General features: G+C 43.7%; 2 protein-coding genes and 1 pseudogene across 2 annotated transcripts in view; 2 read left to right on the top strand and 1 right to left on the bottom strand.

Moving 5' to 3' along the window:
- LOC115119944 (voltage-dependent calcium channel subunit alpha-2/delta-1-like) overlaps window positions 1-19,880 on the bottom strand; it is a 189,260-nt gene that overhangs the window by 70,833 nt on the left and 98,547 nt on the right. The gene's annotated exons all lie outside the window — the stretch shown is intronic.
- LOC135572877 (E3 ubiquitin-protein ligase TRIM21-like) lies at window positions 867-5,620 on the top strand (annotated as a pseudogene).
- On the top strand, window positions 6,050-8,534 carry LOC115125657 (pyrin-like). Its single transcript, XM_065022052.1, has 2 exons — window positions 6,050-6,055; window positions 6,429-8,534. The coding sequence occupies exons 1-2, from the start codon at window positions 6,050-6,052 to the stop codon at window positions 7,206-7,208; spliced, it is 786 nt and encodes a 261-aa protein (XP_064878124.1). The 3' UTR covers window positions 7,209-8,534.

Below are 19,880 nucleotides of genomic sequence, written 5' to 3'. Positions count from 1 at the left end.
CTACATTCATTTAGAGTGGTTTCAAACATCAGGGAGAATAATTCACTGTAGTTTATTTTCTGTTAGACATGATGAGTACAGAATGCAGCAGCTATGTAACATAGGCTACCTGTATTACCAATATCTCAGGATCATAACACGGTATGTTATGATGATTTTTCATCAGATACAGTTGAAGTTGGAAGTTTACATACATTTAGGTTGGAGTCATTAAAACTCGTTTTTCAACCACTCCACAAATTTCTTGTTAACAAACTATAGTTTTGTCAAGTCGGTTCGAACTTCTACTTTGTGTATAACACAAGTAATTTTTACAACAATTGTTTATAGACGGATTATTTCACTTCTAATTCACTGTATCACAATTCCAGTGGGTCAGAAGTTTATATACACTAAGTTGACTGTGCCTTTAAACAGCTTGGAAAATTCCAGAAAATGATGTCACGGCTTTAGAAGCTTCTGATAGGCTAATTGACATCATTTGAGTCAATTGGAGGTGTACCTGTGGATGTATTTCAAGGCCTACCTTCAAACTCTACAATGTAGAAAATAGTAAAAAATAAAGAAAAACCTTTGAATAAGTAGGTGTGTCCAAACTTTTGACTGGTACTGTGTGTGTGTGTGTGTGTGTGTGTGTGTGTGTGTGTGTGTGTGTGTGTGTGTGTGTGTGTGTGTGTGTGTGTGTGTGTGTGTGTGTGTGTGTGTATACACACACACACACACTAACAAGTCATACTCTACAGACAATGGAGAACTGGCATCTGAGAGTTCAGCAATGTAATGGGTTAACTTCCATGAGGAACAGTAGATGGGGAAGAAATGTGGATGGGGAGGAGCATTGCACTGTCACTAAGCTGAAATGAAACTGAAGTACACAGTGTATTGTGTACAGTAACAAACTTTCTTCAGCTCTTCAGATATATCTATATCTTTCTCACAGAAAGGACAGAGATATTATCCACAAACACATGCAGGTGAGTGGAGAGATTAACATGGACAGACAAATTGTGGGTAAGCTTTAGTGTGTTTACTAACTCCTTTACTTTATCGTGTTTACTGTGTGCAAATCCTTTTTCTTTTTCTACGGTATGTCTAAACTCTTTATCCCTTGGTTAGGGGACTATTTTCAATGCTATATGGTACCACATTGTATCAAGATTGGCTAGTATCCGCCCATAACACAATGTTGGAAACTCGAAAGCTAAAACTACAACTGATTATACACTCTTAGAGAAGAAAGGTGCTAAGTAGAACCATACAGGGTTCTTTGGCTTGTACCCATAAGTTAACTGCCTGTATATGGTTCTACCTAGAACCCTCTAGGAAGGGTTGTACCCCCCAAAAATGATCAGCTAAAGGTTCTTGCTTGAACTGTCTATGAAGGCTTCTACCGTGTACCTTTTTATCTTTGGAGGGTTACGACTAAAACTCTCTATGAACGATTAGAACCCACCAGCCTGATTAGCCTTTAAAATGTAGTTGAATTTTTACATTTTTTATGATTGAACCTTTATTTAACTTGGCAATTCAGTTAAGAACAAATTCTTATTTACAATGACGGCCTACACTGGCCAAACCCGGACAACGCTGGGCCAATTGTGAGTCGCCCTATGGGATTCCCAATCTAGGCCGGTTGTGATACAGCCTGGATTCAACCCAGGGTGTCTGTAGTTACACCTCTAACACTGAAATGCTGTTCCTTAGACCACTGCGCCACTCGGGAGCCAATACAAGACATAACATATATAATAAGGCCTTTCTTTGAGGCCCTAGTTATACCCTAACACAGTGGTGTTAGAAATATCCTGGTTTACAGGCCACATCAGGCCTGCAAGTCTCATTATGCCGGCTTGCAAAGTGATGTGTAATTCATATTGGAATCCAGCCAGAATTAGGATATCCAACAAGTGGAATTGTTAATCACCCGCAACCTGCATACAGAATGACTGCCAGGGTAGGGAAGATTGAATAGAGAGACTACCTCAATCATCTAAACTGGAACAACCATTTCAGTAATGTGTGCAATAAATCCAGTAACTAACAGAATGGATTAGTTTAGAAAACTGTATGTTATTTATCTTTGTGTAGCATAAAATGTATCAACGTACATACAAAAACACAGATACATTATTACAGTAAAACAACACATTCTGAAAACCTCCCTGCAATAGAGCATGCTGTACAATATTATGTATGGTTCTATGTTGAACGCTTCTTGCCTTCCAAAGAATCATCCAAAAAAACTTTCTTCCAAAAAACAGTTCTTAGGATGTTACACATTCCAGGTAGAACCCTTTGATTTACAAAGAACCGTTTACTTCCAAAAAGGGTTCTTCTGATCACAACAGTTCTTGGTAGAACCATATCCCTGCGCAAATAACATTTGTGGAACCAATTTTTCCAAGATAAAACATTAGTTTCACTTTTTCTCTGTCTAGATATGGCGTCCTCCAGCAATGTCCTGTCTAAAGAGCATTTCCTGTGCTCCATCTGTCTGGATGTGTTCACTGAGCCAGTCTCTATTCAATGTGGACACAACTTCTGCATGGCCTGTATCAGGAAGTACTGGGATACCAATGACCTGTGCCAGTGCCCCATGTGTACAAATACATTTGATAAAAGACCAGCTCTCTTTGTTAATGCTTTCATTTCTGAGATGGCTGCTCAGTTCAGGAAGTCAGTTAAAAGGAAAGCTACCAGCAGCCCAGACCAATGCCCTGCCAAACCTGGAGAAGTGTCCTGTGATGTCTGCACTGAGACGAAGCTCAAGGCACTGAAGTCCTGCCTGGTGTGTCTGACCTCTAACTGTGAGACTCACCTGGAGCCTCATCAGAGAGTCGCAGCCTTAAGGAGACACAAGCTGATCAACCCTGTTGAGAACCTGGAAGACAGAATTTGCAAGACACACAAGAGACTCCTGGAGTTGTTCTGTAGGAATGACCAGATGTGTGTTTGTGTCTTGTGCATAAAAACAGACCACGAGACTCACCATACTGTCCCTCTAGAGGAAGAGTTTGGAGAGAGGAAGGGTAAATTGGAAAAAACACAGGCAAAAGTGCAACAGCAAATCCAGGAGAAACTGGAGAAGGTTCAGGATATCAAACACTCAGTAGAGCTCAGCAAGAGAAACTCAGAGAGAGAGATCACAGACAGCGCTCAGGTCTTCACTGTTCTGATGCTCTCCATTGAAAAGAACCAGGCTGATCTCATTGAGGTGATTGAGAAGAAGCAGAAAGCAGCAGAGAGGCAGGCTGAAGAACACATTAAAGAGCTGGAGCAGGAAATCACTGAGCTAAAGAGGAGAAGCACTGGCCTGGAGCAGGTCTCACACACTGAGGATCACCTCCATCTAGTCCAGAGCTTTCCATCCTTATGCACCCCTCCACCCACCAAGGACTGGTCTGAGATCAGTGTTCACAGTGATCTCTGTGTGATGAGTTTGAGGAGAGCGGTGTGTCAGTTGGGGGAGACACTGAATAAAGAGATTGAGAAGCTGCCTGAAATCAAACTGAAGAGGATTCAGCAGTATGCAGTGGATGTGTCTCTGGACCCTGATACAGCACAAAGTGAACTCATCCTGTCTGAGGATCGGAAAGAAGTAAGATATGGAGACACACGACAGAATCTCCCTAATAACCTAAAGAGGTTTGATCCTGTCCTTTTTGTCTGGGGAAAGGAGGGATTCTCCTCAGGGAGATTTTACTACGAGGTGACGGTTACAGGGAAGACTGGATGGAGTTTAGGAGTGGCCAGAGAGTCTATAAACAGGAAAGGGAATATCACACTGTCCCCTGATAGTGGATGCTGGGCTGTGGTCCTGACCGATAGAAGTAAGTACGGAGCTTGCGCCCCCATCTTTACCCCCCTCTCCCTTAGAGAGAAGCCGCAGAAGGTGGGGGTGTTTGTGGATTATGAGGAGGGGCTGGTCTCCTTTTATGATCTACTCCTTCACTGGCTGCACCTTCACTGAGAAACTATATCCATGCTTCAACCCTGGTGTTAATCATGATGGTAAAAACTCTGCCCCTCTGATCATCTCTCCTGTCAATCACACAGACTGAGTTTGAACCTGAAAGTAAGTGACCTGTAAAATTAGTACCTCAATGAGAGTTCTCTTTTATGAAACTCCAGGGAGAATATTTCACTGTAGAGTATTACTGATGTGCTTGTTGTCTGTTATAGTCAGTAGTCCACCTGTCAGTCTGTTAGACATGATGAGTACAGAATGCAGCAGCAATGTAACAGTTGACCTGTATTACCAATATCTCAGGCTCACAACAAGGTATGACTTCATGTCTGGGAGAGATTTCAGGGGATGTTGTTTTTTATCAGATCATATCAGCACTACATGTTTGTTTTACCTACACTCTTTAGAAAAATAGTGCTAAGTAGAGCCATACAGGTGTTTTCGGTTTGTAACCATGGGGCAACCCTTTTTGGTGCTGGGTACAACCATTTGCAGAAGGTTCTATCTATAACCCACTATGTAGGGTTCTTCAAATAACCCCCTCTCTATGGTTGTACCTAGAACCCTCTATGTAGGGTTCTACCAAGAACTACTAACATCTAAAGGTTTTTCACAGAACTGCCATGAAGGGTTCTACCGAGAAACCTTTTATCTTTGGAGGGTTCTTCTTAGGACACTCTATGAACGGTTCCACCAGCCTTATTAGTCTTTAAAATGTAATTATTTATGACAATGCATTGCATGTATCATAAGGCCTTTGTCTGAGGGCCTAGTTATGCCATAACACATTGGTGTTAGGAATCTCCTGGTTTACAGGCCACTTCAGGCCTGATAGTCACATTATGCTGGCTTGCAAAGTGATGTGTAATTCCTAAATCCAGCCAGTGTTAGGATATCCAACAATTGGAATTGTTAATCACCCCCAACCTGCATTCAGAATGACTGCAGAGTAGGAAAGATTGAATACTGAGACAACGGCAATCATTTAAACTGGAACAACTATCTCAGTAACGGGTGCAATAAATCCAATTACCAACAGATTGGATTAGTTTAGATATTATCTTTGTGTAGCATACAATTAATCAACCATTCAATGTACATGCAAAGACACAGATATTACAGTAAAACAAACAATTCTGGAAATCTTCCTGCAATAGAGCATGCTGGGAAATATTATATATGGTTCTATGTAGAACGCTTCTTGCTTTCCAAAGAATCCGTTTTGCCTTCCAAAGAATCATCAAAGAACCATTGTCTTCCAAAAAGGGTTCTTCAGATCAAAGGAGTTCTTGGTAGAACCCTATCCCTCCGTAAAGAACCTTTTTGGAATCCTTTTTTCTAAGAGTGTAGGTATTATGCACACTGTATATCTCTGTTGATCCTCATTAACTGTAATGAACACTGAGTAACATTGAGGATTTTTCAAATCCAGTTGAAAGGGATAGAATTGGTATTTGGTCTAGTCGAGTCCCAGAGCTTTAGAATAGTGATGGCTATTTATGACATCAGTTTGGAATAGTAGACTTATGTAACCGTGGGGAAATATATGTGATATTGGGTTGTATGTAATGAATGGTTTGTTTCTGACTCATCATTGTATATAATTCTCAAAAGATAATTTTTTACTAAAAATAAATGTATATGTACCTTGTCCATCTGCCTTTCTGAACTGATAATAACATAACACTCATTGTGAAAATAAAGGCAAAGAATTAGTGAGTGAATGATGAAAACTATCAAGAGAAACATGACAGTGGACAGTCACCTTAACTTAAATAATGTATTATTGGCTTAAATCTAAATAAAAAATATCCATGCTATAAAATTGGAAATGGAAAACTGGCATCTGAGAGAGTTTAGCCATGTAAGGAGTTAACTGTTCCAGGAAGAGGGGAGGACCATTTCAACATCACTTTGCTGAAAGGGGATTTGGAGGAGCATTACAATGTCACTTTCCTGAAATGAAACTTAACTATACAGTGTATTGAGTACGGAATAAACTCTCCCCAGCTCTTCAGAAATATCTATTAAATACACAGTCTGCTATCTCACAGAAAATACAAAGATATTACCCACAAACGCATGCAGGTGAGTAGAGAGATTAACATGGACAGATAAATTAAGTTCAATTAAGATTAAATTCAACCATGTTTGATGTGAGTAAATTATTTTTATTTTCCAACAGTATATTAAAACTATTTATTCTTTAGTTAAAGTACTATTTTCTATGTTATATGGTAACACGTGTCTTAAATGGCTAGTATCGCTCCATAAAACAATGTTGGAAACTCGAAAGCTTAAACTACAATTTAGTTGACTGATTCTAAATGTTTTTTTTTACGGTTTGACTTTTCTTTCTCTGTCTAGATATGGCCACCTCCAGTAGTCTCCTGTGCTCTATCTGTCTGGATGTACTGTAGTCCCCGAGGAAGGCTGAAGAACTCATTAAGAGCTGAAGCAGGAAACCACTGAGCTAAAGAGAAAAAGCACTGAGCTGGAGCAGGTCTCACACACTGAAGACGACCTAAACCTCCTCCAGAGCTTCACATCCCAGTGCAGCCCTCCACTCACCAAGGACAGTGATCTGTATGTGGGGATTGTGAGGAGAGCCGTGTCTCAGCTAGAAGAGACAGTCATGAGTGAGATGAAGAGGTTGTTTGATGATGAGCTGAAGAGGATTCAGCAGTATGCAGTGGATGTGTCTCTGGACCCTGATACAGCAAGCCCCTGGCTCATTCTGTCTAAGAATGGGAAACAAGTGAGAACTGGAGAAAAAAAACAGAAGCTCCCTGATAACCCAAAGAGGTTTGATTCTGCCGTTAATGTCTTGGGAAAGAAAGGCTTCTCCTCAGGGAGATTCTACTATGAGGTAACTGTTACAGGGAAGACTGAGTGGAATTTAGGAGTGGCCAGAGAGTCTATCAACAGAAAGGGGACTGTCGCATTAAGCCCTGATAATGGACGCTGGGCAGTGATTCTAAGGGATGGGAATAAGTACATAGCTTGTGCCCCGACCCGTGTCCACCTCTGCATGAAAGAGAAGCCCCAGAAGGTGGGGGTGTTTGTGGATTATGAGGAGGGTCAGGTCTCTTTTTATGATGTGGAGGCCAGGTCTCATATCTACTCTTTCACTGGCTACACCTTCACTGAGAAACTATATCCATACTTCAGCCCTTTGCTCAATGATGGTGGTAAAAACTCTACTCCTCTAATCATCTCCCCTGTCAATCACACAGACTGAGTTTGAACCTGAAATGAACTGACCTGTAAAATTAGTACCTCAATTAGAGTTCACTCTTTCATAAAACACCAGGGAGAATATTTCACTGTAGTTTATTAACTGATGTTTGTTATTATTATTTGACTTCTAAAAGAACAATCCTTTATCTGATCTTAACGGAGCACTGGGCCGGCCACTCTTCAATATCACCTGGGCCAACACCTTCCCACTAATGAGATGACAAACCAGCACAGGTGTAACATACTGAGTAACGAGGGGACACCAATCAGTGCGCCCCACGCGCCAACGTCCAACCTCTAAATATAAATGGAAAAACCAAAGCCTATAAATAACATTGTCAGTCTGTTAGACATGATGAGTGCAGAATGCAGCAGCAATGTAACAGTTGACCTGTATTACCAATATCTCAGGCTCAAAACAAGGTATGACTTCATGTCTGGGAGAGAGAATTCAGAGGTTGTTCTCATTACTGTCCCCCATGATGAAATCTATCTTTCTCTGTCTGATAGCACGTTTGTATGTTTGTCACACGCAATATCTCAGACTGGAGGGCCTGTTTTTGAAGAAACTTGGTTGTATGATGTATCTTGCTGTAGAGATCTGGCATTTTCTAAATGACACAGATTGGCCAGGTGGAGGCACTATAACAAGCAATTGAAAATGCACATTTTGAAAGGTCACGCCCCTCACCCAGTTTGTCCAATAGTCATGAAATTCAGGACATCAGTCCTCCTCTTCACAAGGAACACATTTGCAGCAGGGATCCATAAGGTCCACCACGATGGATATTCTGCCATTTAGAATGAGGTGAAAAACACTTCAAACGCTTCTCCTCTGGTACTGAATGACCGATCAGCAAGAAACTTGATATGCGGCACATGTGGACAAACGTCTCTCAACGCAATATATTCCAGACTAGTACCTAAACAACATGGCCGTAATGGCCAATAAACTTTCATGTGGTCCGAAACACAAATCAGTCACAGATATTTGTATTGTAACAAATTTGGTACACATGTTGAAAACACTGTCAACAAGACCCAACATATGCAAGAACATTCATATTGACCACGAGGTGGCACTATAACTGGCACATGTTTTGTTAATATCAGCATAGTCTCGTTGGAATTTGCCGGGGGAAGGGGGGTATCATTGAGGGGGACGAAATGTTTAATGCTGCATTGTTTTAATTCTGATAATATCAGCACTATATGTTTGTTTTACTTAGATATATACAATGCATATACTCTGTTGATCCTCAATAGCTTTAATGGACACTGAGTAACATTCAGGATGTCTGGATAAATACATTCAGTTGAATAGTGATACACTTGGTATTCAGTCTAGCACAGCACCAGAGCTTTAGAATAGTGATACACTTGGTATTCAGTCTAGCACAGCACCAGAGCTTTAGAATAGTGATACACTTGGTATTCAGTCTAGCACAGCACCAGAGCTTTAGAATAGTGATACACTTGGTATTCAGTCTAGCACAGCACCAGAGCTTTAGAATAGTGATACACTTGGTATTCAGTCTAGCACAGCACCAGAGCTTTAGAATAGTGATACACTTGGTATTCAGTCTAGCACAGCACCAGAGCTTTAGAATAGTGATACACTTGGTATTCAGTCTAGCACAGCACCAGAGCTTTAGAATAGTGATACACTTGGTATTCAGTCTACAGCACAGCACTAGCACAGCACCAGAGCTTTAGAATAGTGATACAGAGCTTTAGAATAGTGATACACTTGGTATTCAGTCTAGCACAGCACCAGAGCTTTAGAATAGTGATACACTTGGTATTCAGTCTAGCACAGCACCAGAGCTTTAGAATAGTGATACACTTGGTATTCAGTCTAGCACAGCACCAGAGCTTTAGAATAGTGATACACTTGGTATTCAGTCTAGCACAGCACCAGAGCTTTAGAATAGTGATACACTTGGTATTCAGTCTAGCACAGCACCAGAGCTTTAGAATAGTGATGGGTATTTATGACATATGATTGAATTGGATGTCATTTTTTTCGGGGGAGTATATTATAATGGGGGTGTTTGTAATCGTCTGTTTCTATGGTTTTGATGACTCATTGTCACTGCATTTCAACATCACCTTGTCGTAATAAAACCAAAGTATACAGTGTATTGTGTACGGTACCAAACTCTCTCCAGATCTTCAGAAATATCTATTCACTACCTATACACTGTGTCCACTTTCTCACAGAAAGAACAGAGATATTATCCATAAACAAGCAGGTGAGTAGAGAGATTAACATGGACAGACAAATTGAAAGGTAAGCTTTAGTGTGTTTACCATGTGCAAATCCTTTTTTCTTTTTCAACTGTATGTTTAAACTCTTTATCCTTTGGTTAGGGGACTATTTTCAATGCTATATGGTACCACATTGTATCAAGATTGGCTAGTATCCGCCCATAACACAATGTTGGAAACTCTAAAGCTAAAACTACAACTGAATTGACTGATTCTACACTTTAAGAAAAACAGGTGCTAAGAAGAACCATACAGGGTTCTTTGGTTTGTCCCCATTGGGCAACTCTTTTGGTGCCTTTGTAGAAGGTTCTATCTAAAAACCCTTTATGTAGGGTTCTTCAAAGAACCCCCTGTATATGGTTCTACCTAGAAGCCTCTATGAAGGGTTCTACCAAGAACCTTATCAGCCTTTCAAATTAAATTATTTATGACAATACATGTATCTTATATAATGGGTGGGTCTAATCCTGAATGGTGATTGGTTAAAACCGCATTCCAGCTGTTTTCTATTCCACAAGTTACCACAGGCATTTTAACGTCATAGATTTAGCCAATTTACTCTGTTCCATCTGAATCCACCGTCTCATCAGCCCAGCCATGCCATCTGTAAACTTGATCTCCACTATTAAAAGCATCTACAACAGTAGAGATTTGAATCAAATTTAGTCGGTCTCTCCGACATTTGCAACACTGTTTCAATATTCAAATTCATTCTCCAGCTGTCCCATAGCAGCAAACGTGTCGGGAGTCAGGAGTCGGGATGAGACAGACAGGCAGGCAGCTTTTCTCTGTCAGTCGAAATCATGAATCAGCTGGCATCATTTTTCTGGTTATATACAAAGAACTATCAATAGAAAACAGGTAAAACGAAACAAAGTGCAGCTAGTTTGCAGTCCTTCCAGCTTCAGTTTGAAGTGATTGTGCTAGCTGTGTTGTTGGCTAGCTCCTCTGAACATCAGAGTCCTGAGGAAATCACATTTTCTTTGCCAGGTGAAATCGCGCATCATTAGCTCATTGTTTTGGATGTATCCAAATAAATGTCACTAGAAAACACCTTAAACAAATGCTAATGCAGCTACTTTGTTGTTATTCTGGCTGCACTGTTTGACGTGACTAAGTTATCCATAGTTGTCTAGCTTGCAAGCAAGGGATAAGAACGTTCTAAATTCTCTGGCAACCGATAGACCAGCCGGCTTGGGTAGCAACCCTAGATTTGTGTCGGGACTATATCTTGTGGAAGGATAAATAGTATGAATAAATTAATTAAAACGTTAAATGACAATATGCAAATCATTATTTGAATATTTTGCTAACCCTTTGTATAAAAGTGATAAAACCCTCAAAGCCGGTGTTTGTCTAGGGCCTAACAACACCCATGCCATTATATCCTCCAGAACACGGGCTTCTTGTGCATTATCACGTAAATAAGGCCTTTCTTTGAAGGCCTAGCTACAGTATACCCTATTAAAGTTTATTAATCATTTCCTGGTTTACAGGCCACATCAGGCCTGCAAGTCACATTATGCTGGCTTGAAAAGTGATGTGTATGGCGCAGTGGTTAAGGGCGCTGTACTGCAGCGCCAGCTGCGCCACCAGAGACTCTGGGTCCGCGCCCAGGCTCTGTCGAAACCGGCCGCGACCGGGAGGTCCGTGGGGCAACGCACAATTGGCCTAGCGTCATCCGGGTTAGGGAAGGTTTGGCTGGTAGGCAAATCCTTGTCTCATCGCGCACCAGAGACTCCTGTGGCGGGCCGGGTGTAGTGCGCGCTAACCAATGTTGCCAGGTGCACGGTGTTTTCCGACATATTGGTGCGGCTGGCTTCCGGGTTGGATGGCGCTGTGTTAAGAAGAAGTGCGGCTTGGTTGGGTTGTGTATCGGAGGACGCATGACTTTCAACCTTCGTCTCTCCCGAGCCCGTACGGGAGTTGTAGCGATGAGACAAGATAGTAGCTACTAAACAATTGGATACCACGAAATTGGGGAGAAAAAGGGGTAAAAAAAAATATATATATATTTTTTAAGTTATGTGTAATTCAATACTGGAATCAAGCCAGAATTAGCGAATTAGCATATCCAACAAGTGGAATTGTTAATCACCCGCAACTTGCATTCAGATTGACTGCTAGGGTAGGGAATACTGAAAACTAAGACTACCTTGATCATCTAAACTGGAACAACCAAAATTACTAGCTTAGAAAACGAATCTCTTTGTATCATAAAATGTACAGATATTACAGTAAAATAAACAATTCTAAAAATATCTCTGCAATAGAGCATGCTGTGAAATATTATATACGATTCTATATAGAACCCCGTTTCTAAAACTGTTTGAATTATGTCTGTGAGTATAACAAAACTCATATGGCAGGCAAAAACCTGAGAAGAAATCCAAACAGGAAGTGAGAAATCTGAGGTTGGTCGATTTTCAACCCAGTCCCTATTGAATTCACAGTGGGATATGGATGAGGTTGCACTTCCTAGGGCTTCCTGTTTAAGTTTCTACCTATAGGAGGGGAGGCATGACCTGATTTGCCAAAAGGGAGGGCGAGGGAGGGCCTTGTCGAAGGGGGAGAGCTCGATCCGCGAGTATTACAGGAGATGTGTTGATAAAACATTGGTAGTGTTTTCCTCAGATTTCATTTATTATAGTCCCCTGCCACAATAAATTGGGCCTGAGGATATGCGTAGTTCCTATAGAGCCGTCGGAGGGTCGGCTTCGGGGGAAATACATGGTCGTGACAATGACAGAAGAAGATTATCTCAGGATGTAATGCGATCGGCATTTGATGGTGAGGTATTCCAGATCGGGAGAACAAATGGACTTGAGTTCCTGTACTTTACCACAATCACACCATGACTAGTTAACCACAAAACATACACCTCCACTTTTCTTTCTTCCTGTCTGTGCGATGGACGGAGAACTCAGCTGGCTGAATCCTCATCCCTCAGCTTTATAACATACCAAGTGGCGGGGCTGCAGACTGGGGCTGACACTTTTTGTCTTTACAGAATAAAACAATGGAAGACACAAATAAAAGAGCCCAAACTAATAGGACTCCACTGATTAAATCACATTTAGTGACATAAAGAGCAAGTCTGAAAATGGATGTTGGAACCGTTAATGTAACTCTGGGGGAAGAGTTGTCACATCAGAGAACTACTGGAACACTGATTGCTGAGTTAGTAGTCACACACAGTAGTCCACACACACACACACACACACACACACACACACACACACACACACACACACACACACACACACACACACACACACACACAACTTTAGATCACCAGTTAATGTGATAAAAATAGATTTGCAATGGGAAGTAATAGCTGGTTTGTTCATTTTCATGTTGTCATTGTTTACAGACGGCTCGATGCGGAAGCTCTAGGACCAATACTTACGACTCCACGTGTTGAATGTGTACTTCGCTATAAAATAAGTGTTTAAAACACGTTTTTAACCAGGGTCTCCCATTTGGCTGCCTGTGGGCTGCCATTCTAATCCATTCTAGACCACACAGTCGTGCGAGAGCTACAACGCAATCTCCCACTTTTACTGGCGAAAATGGTGATGCTATGTTTTCATTTATTTTCTTGATATTTGAGTTTGATAAAACGCATTGGAAGATTTTTGGTCCTATAGTCACGGTTCGCCACTGGACACACACACACGTTTTCTAGGGTTAGAGGTTAAACTGTGGTGATAGGGAGGGCGTCAACTACAAGACCACCTAATGGCTACATAGATAACAGCACAGTAATACACAGCACATCCATTTAACCATAATTGACAATGACAAGTATCCAATAGCAGCAGTCTATTGCTAAAACGGATTCAGTGACTCAGATCTGGAGAAAAAACTACAAAGAAAAATAACTAAAACATTAAAATAGCCAATTGTTCTCTACCCAGGTAGGATTACTTTAATAAAATGAGTTTACAATAATCATGCTGTTTTACTGAGGGAGAGAGAGCACACTGACTCTAAAAGGAGAACTGTAGAGAGAGAGACTACCAAGAGGGAGGGAGGGAGACGGACGACCGAGAGGGAGGGAGGGAGATGGACGACCGAGAGGGAGGGAGGGAAGGAGTGAGACGTCCGAAAGGGAGGGAGAGAGCGAGACAACCGAAGAGAGAGAAAGAGAGACAACCGGAGAGAGAGAAAGAGAGACAACAGGAGAGAGAGAAAGAGAGACAACCGGAGAGAGAGAGAAAGAGAGACAACCGGAGAGAGAGAGAAAGAGAGACAACTGGAGAGAGAGAAAGAGAGACAACTGGATAGAGAGAAAGAGAGACAACTGGAGAGAGAGAAAGAGAGAGAACTGGAGAGAGAGAAAGAGAGAGAACTGGAGAGAGAGAAAGAGACAACTGGAGAGAGAGAAAGAGACAACTGGAGAGAGAGAAAGAGACAACTGGAGAGAGAGAGAGAACAGGAGAGAGAAAAAGCGAGAGAAACAACAGATACAAAGAGAGCCAGAGAGATAAAGCTGATTTTTTTAAATAGTAGCTAGTAATGCTATTTGGCTAATACACCCTGTATCTAATTAGGTTGAAAAATGCCGTTTTTTCCCCAAAAGAGTGGCACAGGGATGGCAGCATGTCAAGTTGATGTTGCCCATGATTCACAGCCCAAAGCAGCAGCAAACCAACATAGCTACGCTCAGAGAGGAGGGGGAGGGAGAGTGGGGGAGGGAAGAGAAAGGGAAGAGGGGTGCTAGTGGGGGGAGGGAGAGAGGTGGGGAGAGAGAGATTTGGGGCGAGAAAGAGGTGGGGGGAGGGAGAGAGAGAGAGGAGAACGTGAAAAAAGAGGGGAGAGAGGACAAAAAAAGAGATGGGTTAATGCTGCTGCCTCATAGTATAGGTGGGAGAGAGACAGAACGAGAATGGACGAATGAGAGAGGAAGGGAAAAAGATGAGAAAGGCTAAATAACAACCCACTTCATCTATACAGCATATGGGCTACATGTCAGATCTCATGGAGTCAACACTAGCACAGCTGTGTGATCTACCAGTGTTGTGAAATATACACACTGATGCAGCTGACACACCATGCACTGTACCAACACAGACACAGAGGACATAGTGCTTTGAACATGGTAGTTACATGGAGATTATACAACATAAAACCATGTGGAGAGATGGGAAAGAGAGAGAGACAGAGAGAGAGAGAGAGAGTGTGAGCATGAAGAGAGAGACACGGAGAAAGAGCGAGAGAGAGAGAGTGTGAGGAGAGGAAGAGAGAGAGAGACAGGGAGAAAGAGCGAGAGAGAGAGAGTGTGAGGAGAGAAAGAGAGAGAGAGTGTGAGTGTGAGGAGAGGAAGAGAGAAGGATAGGAAGACAGAAGGAAGAAAAAGAGTAACGGGGAGACAGAAGAGAGAGTTAGGCCGGGGACCATTGATCAGCCTCAACAGCCACATCAGGGGTGGGGCCTAGAGCCCTAATGAAACCCAAACACCTAGAACAAATCAAAGCTTCGTGTAAACAAATCCACCTCCACGGCAATGTGTCTGTCACCCCAGCGATGGTCGAGGTCGCCGTGATGGAGACAGAGGAGTGGGACGGATCACCACGGTAACACAAGCCCTGGTCAGGTCTAGTTTCGGGGAAATGTGTGTGTGTGTCTATCCATGTCTATGTCTATGTGTGTGTCTGCATGCTTGTGTGTGTGTGGCAGAGTGGTGTTAAATCACTAATGGCCGCCACGCATCCCAATCGACCAGGGTCACAGCACAACAACAGTGTTGCCGCAGGGACACATCAATCAACCTGGACATTTCGCTTTCTCTCTCTCAACACAGCCCGGCTACAACAGACAGAGAATAGCCTGGTCATAATCACCAGAAAATAAAGAGCAGAGAACATGAAAGAAGAGGAGGAAGGGAATGAGGAGGATGATTAAAAGAGAAGAGATATAGGATAAATAGAAAGAGAAGAAGAGGAGAGAACATGGCATGGGAGAAAGGAAAGAGAACAAGGCATGGGAGAAAGGAAAGAGAACAAGGCACGGGGGAGAAAGGAAAGAGAACAAGGCGTGGGAGAAAGGAAAGAGAACAAGGCACGGGGGGGAAAGGAAAGAGAACAAGGCATGGGAGAAAGGAAAGAGAACAAGGCATGGGAGAAAGGAAAGAGAACAAGGCATGGGAGAAAGGAAAGAGAACAAGGCATGGGAGAAAGGAAAGAGAACAAGGCATGGGAGAAAGGAAAGAGAACAAGGCATGGGAGAAAGGAAAGAGAACAAGGCATGGGAGAAAGGAAAGAGAACAAGGCATGGGAGAAAGGAAAGAGAACAAGGGATGGGAGAAAGGAAAGAGAACAAGGCATGGGAGAAAGGAAAGAGAACAAGGGATGGGAGAAAGGAAAGAGAACAAGGCATGGGAGAAAGGAAAGAGAACAAGGCATGGGAGAAAGGAAAGAGAACAAGGGATGGGAGAAAGGAAAGACAACAAGGGATGGGAGAAAGGAAAGAGAACAAGGCATGGGAGAAAGGAAAGAGAACAAGGGATGGGAGAAAGGAAAGAGAACAAGGGATGGGAGAAAGGAAAGAGAACAAGGGATGGGAGAAAGGAGAGAGAACAAGGCATGGGAGAAAGGAAAGAGAACAAGGGATGGGAGAAAGGAAAGAGAACAAGGCATGGGAGAAAGGAAAGAGAACAAGGGATGGGAGAAAGGAAAGAGAACAAGGAATGGGAGAAAGGAAAGAGAACAAGGGATGGGAGAAAGGAAAGAGAACAAGGGATGGGAGAAAGGAAAGAGAACAAGGCATGGGAGAAAGGAAAGAGAACAAGGGATGGGAGAAAGGAAAGAGAACAAGGGATGGGGCCCTTAGGGAAAAACAACATTAATTACACATGAACACTTGTGAAGGGTTCAAAAAATACATGTTTTCATGTGATCACATGATCTTGTGTGAAGTTAATGTGATAACATGTGAAATTACACATGTGAAAACGTGATCACATCTGAAGTGTTCCAAAAACATGTTGTTTTCACATGTAAAAATTAATGGGAAATCATGTGATTTTCCACACGTGAAATCATGTGTATTTTTCTGTAACAGGTGAATGGAGAGAAACAAGAGGGAGAGGGCATAGGAGGGTCAGGAGGAGAGAGGGAGAGGGCATAGGAGGGTCAGGAGGAGAGAGGGAGAGGGCAGAGGAGGGTCAGGAGGAGAGAGGGAGAGGGCATAGGAGGGTCAGGAGGAGAGAGGGATGAGGGGATCGGACAGACAGACAGAGAGGACGTGAAAACGACCAAGTGGAGGAGAGAAGAGAGTTGACAGAGGAGTTTCCTGAGACTGGAGTGAATGGAGGAGAACAAAAGGATGAACTAATGAAGAGAAATGAGGAGAAGAAGAAACCATCAGAAAACTGGGACTATCACAGAGATGACATGACACAGTCATTCTGTGTCTTGGCAAGCTGCCGTGGTCCTATCAGCACTGTAATTACTCCACTTGGCTGTGATTACAGTATCAGAAAGGGGCTGTGGTGAGAGCCTGCAATCATCCTATCAGAGAGAGCCTTTCACTCAACAATACTCACCATTCACTACTACTGCACTCCCTGGGCCCTGTTCCAACACTTCCCTCCTTTTCGCCTCATTTCCTTGAGATTTGCAAGCGCATTTGGTTTTTGCTTCAATCTTGCATTGAAGTCAGTGGGAGATTTGCATGAAGATGTCATGTTAGGATTTGGCCCACTAGCTTAGCCTAAATCTATTTTCCCACAAGAAACAGCTTCTCAAGATGATCAATTCTGTATATTCGCATTGAGCCGTCAGCTGACTATCACATATCACCAATCATCGCAACTCGGGCCTTCCTCGGGCTAGGCGAGAGCACACATTTTGTCCCAGGCTTCAGGCTCTGCCAAAAGGGTAATATGAGGTTGAGAGTTTTCCAGGCGGTTTGTTACTGAGTGGAGAATTGTGTGTGAGTAGCTGTCACGGTTCATGAATCCACTGCCTCCTTCTCTCTCTCTCTCTCTCTCTCTCTCTCTCTCTCTCTCTCTCTCTCTCTCTCTCTCTCTCTCTCGTGTTTGTGTGGGCGTGGTTCCCAATCTCGGCCTGATTGTCTGCACCAGCTGGAATCACTTATCTTCCCTTTATATGTTCTGTAACCAGTGTTTCTTGTTGTCAGATCGATGTTACTTCCCTGAGGTTGTGTCGTGTGTCCGTGCTCATCTCTCGCCGCCCTTGTGTGGATTATCTGCTGTGCTCCTTCCTACCCATCCGGACACACTCCCCTGGATTTCTCAGCACGCTATCATCGGAAGATGCGCCCTAGTCCCTGGGTCGGATTCCGTCTGAGTACAGTCTGTCTGTCCTGTTGCTGCTGTGAACTGTATTCATTAAACCATCGTTGCTTGCATCTTGCATCCGCCTCTGTATTGTCACAGAACGATCTGACCAGACCATGGATGCAGCGAGTTCAACGAGTCTGACCGAATTCATTTCCCGCAGTATCACGAGAATGGATCAACAAGAGGAGAACATCTCCAGCACAGGTCGGGCAGTACAAGCCCTTGCGACGCAGGTATCCCAGCTGACCCAACAATTACAACATCTGAGGGGTCTCGCTGCGCCACCTACACCGGCAGTTCAACCCGCCCCGCCAGAGCTGGATTCCCAGCTAGAGCCACGGCTACTGACACCAGAGGGTTATTCAGGTGATCCTGACTATTGCAGAGCTTTTCTTACGAGATGTTCCATGCATTTCTCGTTGCAGCCACGGACCTTCAACCGTGAACAGTCTAAGGTAGCATTCTCTCTCTAGGATAGGATAAAGTAATCCCTCTCACCCCCCCTCCCCCTGAAAAGATTTAGATGCACTACTGTTCCACTGGAGGTCATAAGGTGAATGCACCAATTTGTAAGTCGCTCTGGATAAGAGCGTCTGCTAAATGACTTAAATGTAAATGTAAATGTAAATGTACTCACACTGCTATCAGGCAAAGCGGCTCTTTGGGGAACGGCGGTGTGGGCGAACCAGGACCCATGCTGCACCTCTTTCCAGACACTCTCCGAGGAGATGAGAAGGGTCTTCGATCGGGCCGTGGCGGGTAGGGAGGCGGCCAGACTACTCGCTGACCTTCGCCAAGGAGACCGTTCAGTATCGGAATACTCCATCCAATTCCGCACTCTGGCCGCAGAGTGTCAGTGGAACGAGGAGGCGCAGTGGGACATGTTCCTGCATGGGCTGGATGACCGGATCCAGAAGGAGATTTATGTTCTGGACCTTCCCAGGAGTTTAAATGGACTAGTGGAACTAGCCTTGAGGGTCGACGCTCGTCTGAGTCGTGTTGGCCGCCGAGCATGCCCTAACAGACCGTATAACGACACCGAGGGCTGGCATGCCAGCGGCGGGAACACGGCCAGTTCAGCCTCCGCTCACGAACCCATGCAGCTGGGAGAGCTCGCCTCCCCGGAAGAGAGGGAGAGGCGGAGATCCCAAGGACTCTGTCTCTACTGTGGTAGAGCGGGCCACTTTATCCACTCCTGCCCGGTAAAAGATTAGGCCCGGTAGTAAGCATGGGGCTACTATCGGGTGGTGTCACCACAGAGAAGACCTCATCATCTACTCTCCTCCCGGTAAGACTAAGCTGGGCCACCCACACGCACGACACCCAAGCCTTACTGGACTCAGGAGCAGAGGGTAATTTCATGGACTTCAAGCTCGCTCACAAACTCCAGATTCCTATCACCTCACTCACGCACAAGATATCCGTCAACGCTCTCAATGGTCAAGAACTCCCCAACATTTCTCACACCACTGAACCTATCACACTCATCACTTCTGGCAATCACACTGAGACACTATCATTTCTACTCATGGACTCACCCCTTGCACCATTAGTTCTCGGCCACCCTTGGCTCACCCAACACAACCCCAGAGTTGACTGGGGTCATAACTCTATATCCATGTGGAGTAACAAGTGTCTTGAGTCCTGTTTAGTGTCTGCTTGTTCGTCTGTGTCTGATTCTGTGTTTCTAGAGGAGGCAGTGGATTTGTCTAACGTGCCCGTTGAATACCTCGACCTGAAGGAGGTGTTCAGTAAGTCCCGTGCTGCTTCTCTTCCTCCGCATCGTCCCTATGACTGTGCAATAGAATTATTGCCAGGTGAGTCTCCGCCTAAAGGCAAGTTATATTCACTCTCTGTTCCTGAGAGGGAGGCTATGGAGAGATACATCTCTGATTCTCTGGCATCTGGATTCATTCGTCCTTCCTCTTCTCCAGCGGGGCGGGGTTCTTCTTTGTGGGGAAGAAGGACGGATCTCTGCGTCCTTGCATTGATTACCGTGGGTTGAATAACATCACAGTGAAGAATACCTATCCCTTACCGTTGATGTCCTCAGCCTTTGAAAGGTTACAGGGAGCATCCGTGTTCACTAAGTTG

Source organism: Oncorhynchus nerka, linkage group LG8 (assembly GCF_034236695.1).
Source record: "Oncorhynchus nerka isolate Pitt River linkage group LG8, Oner_Uvic_2.0, whole genome shotgun sequence".
In the NCBI taxonomy this organism is placed as follows: Eukaryota; Metazoa; Chordata; class Actinopteri; order Salmoniformes; family Salmonidae; genus Oncorhynchus; species Oncorhynchus nerka.
This window is presented reverse-complemented; position numbering and strand designations above follow the sequence as displayed.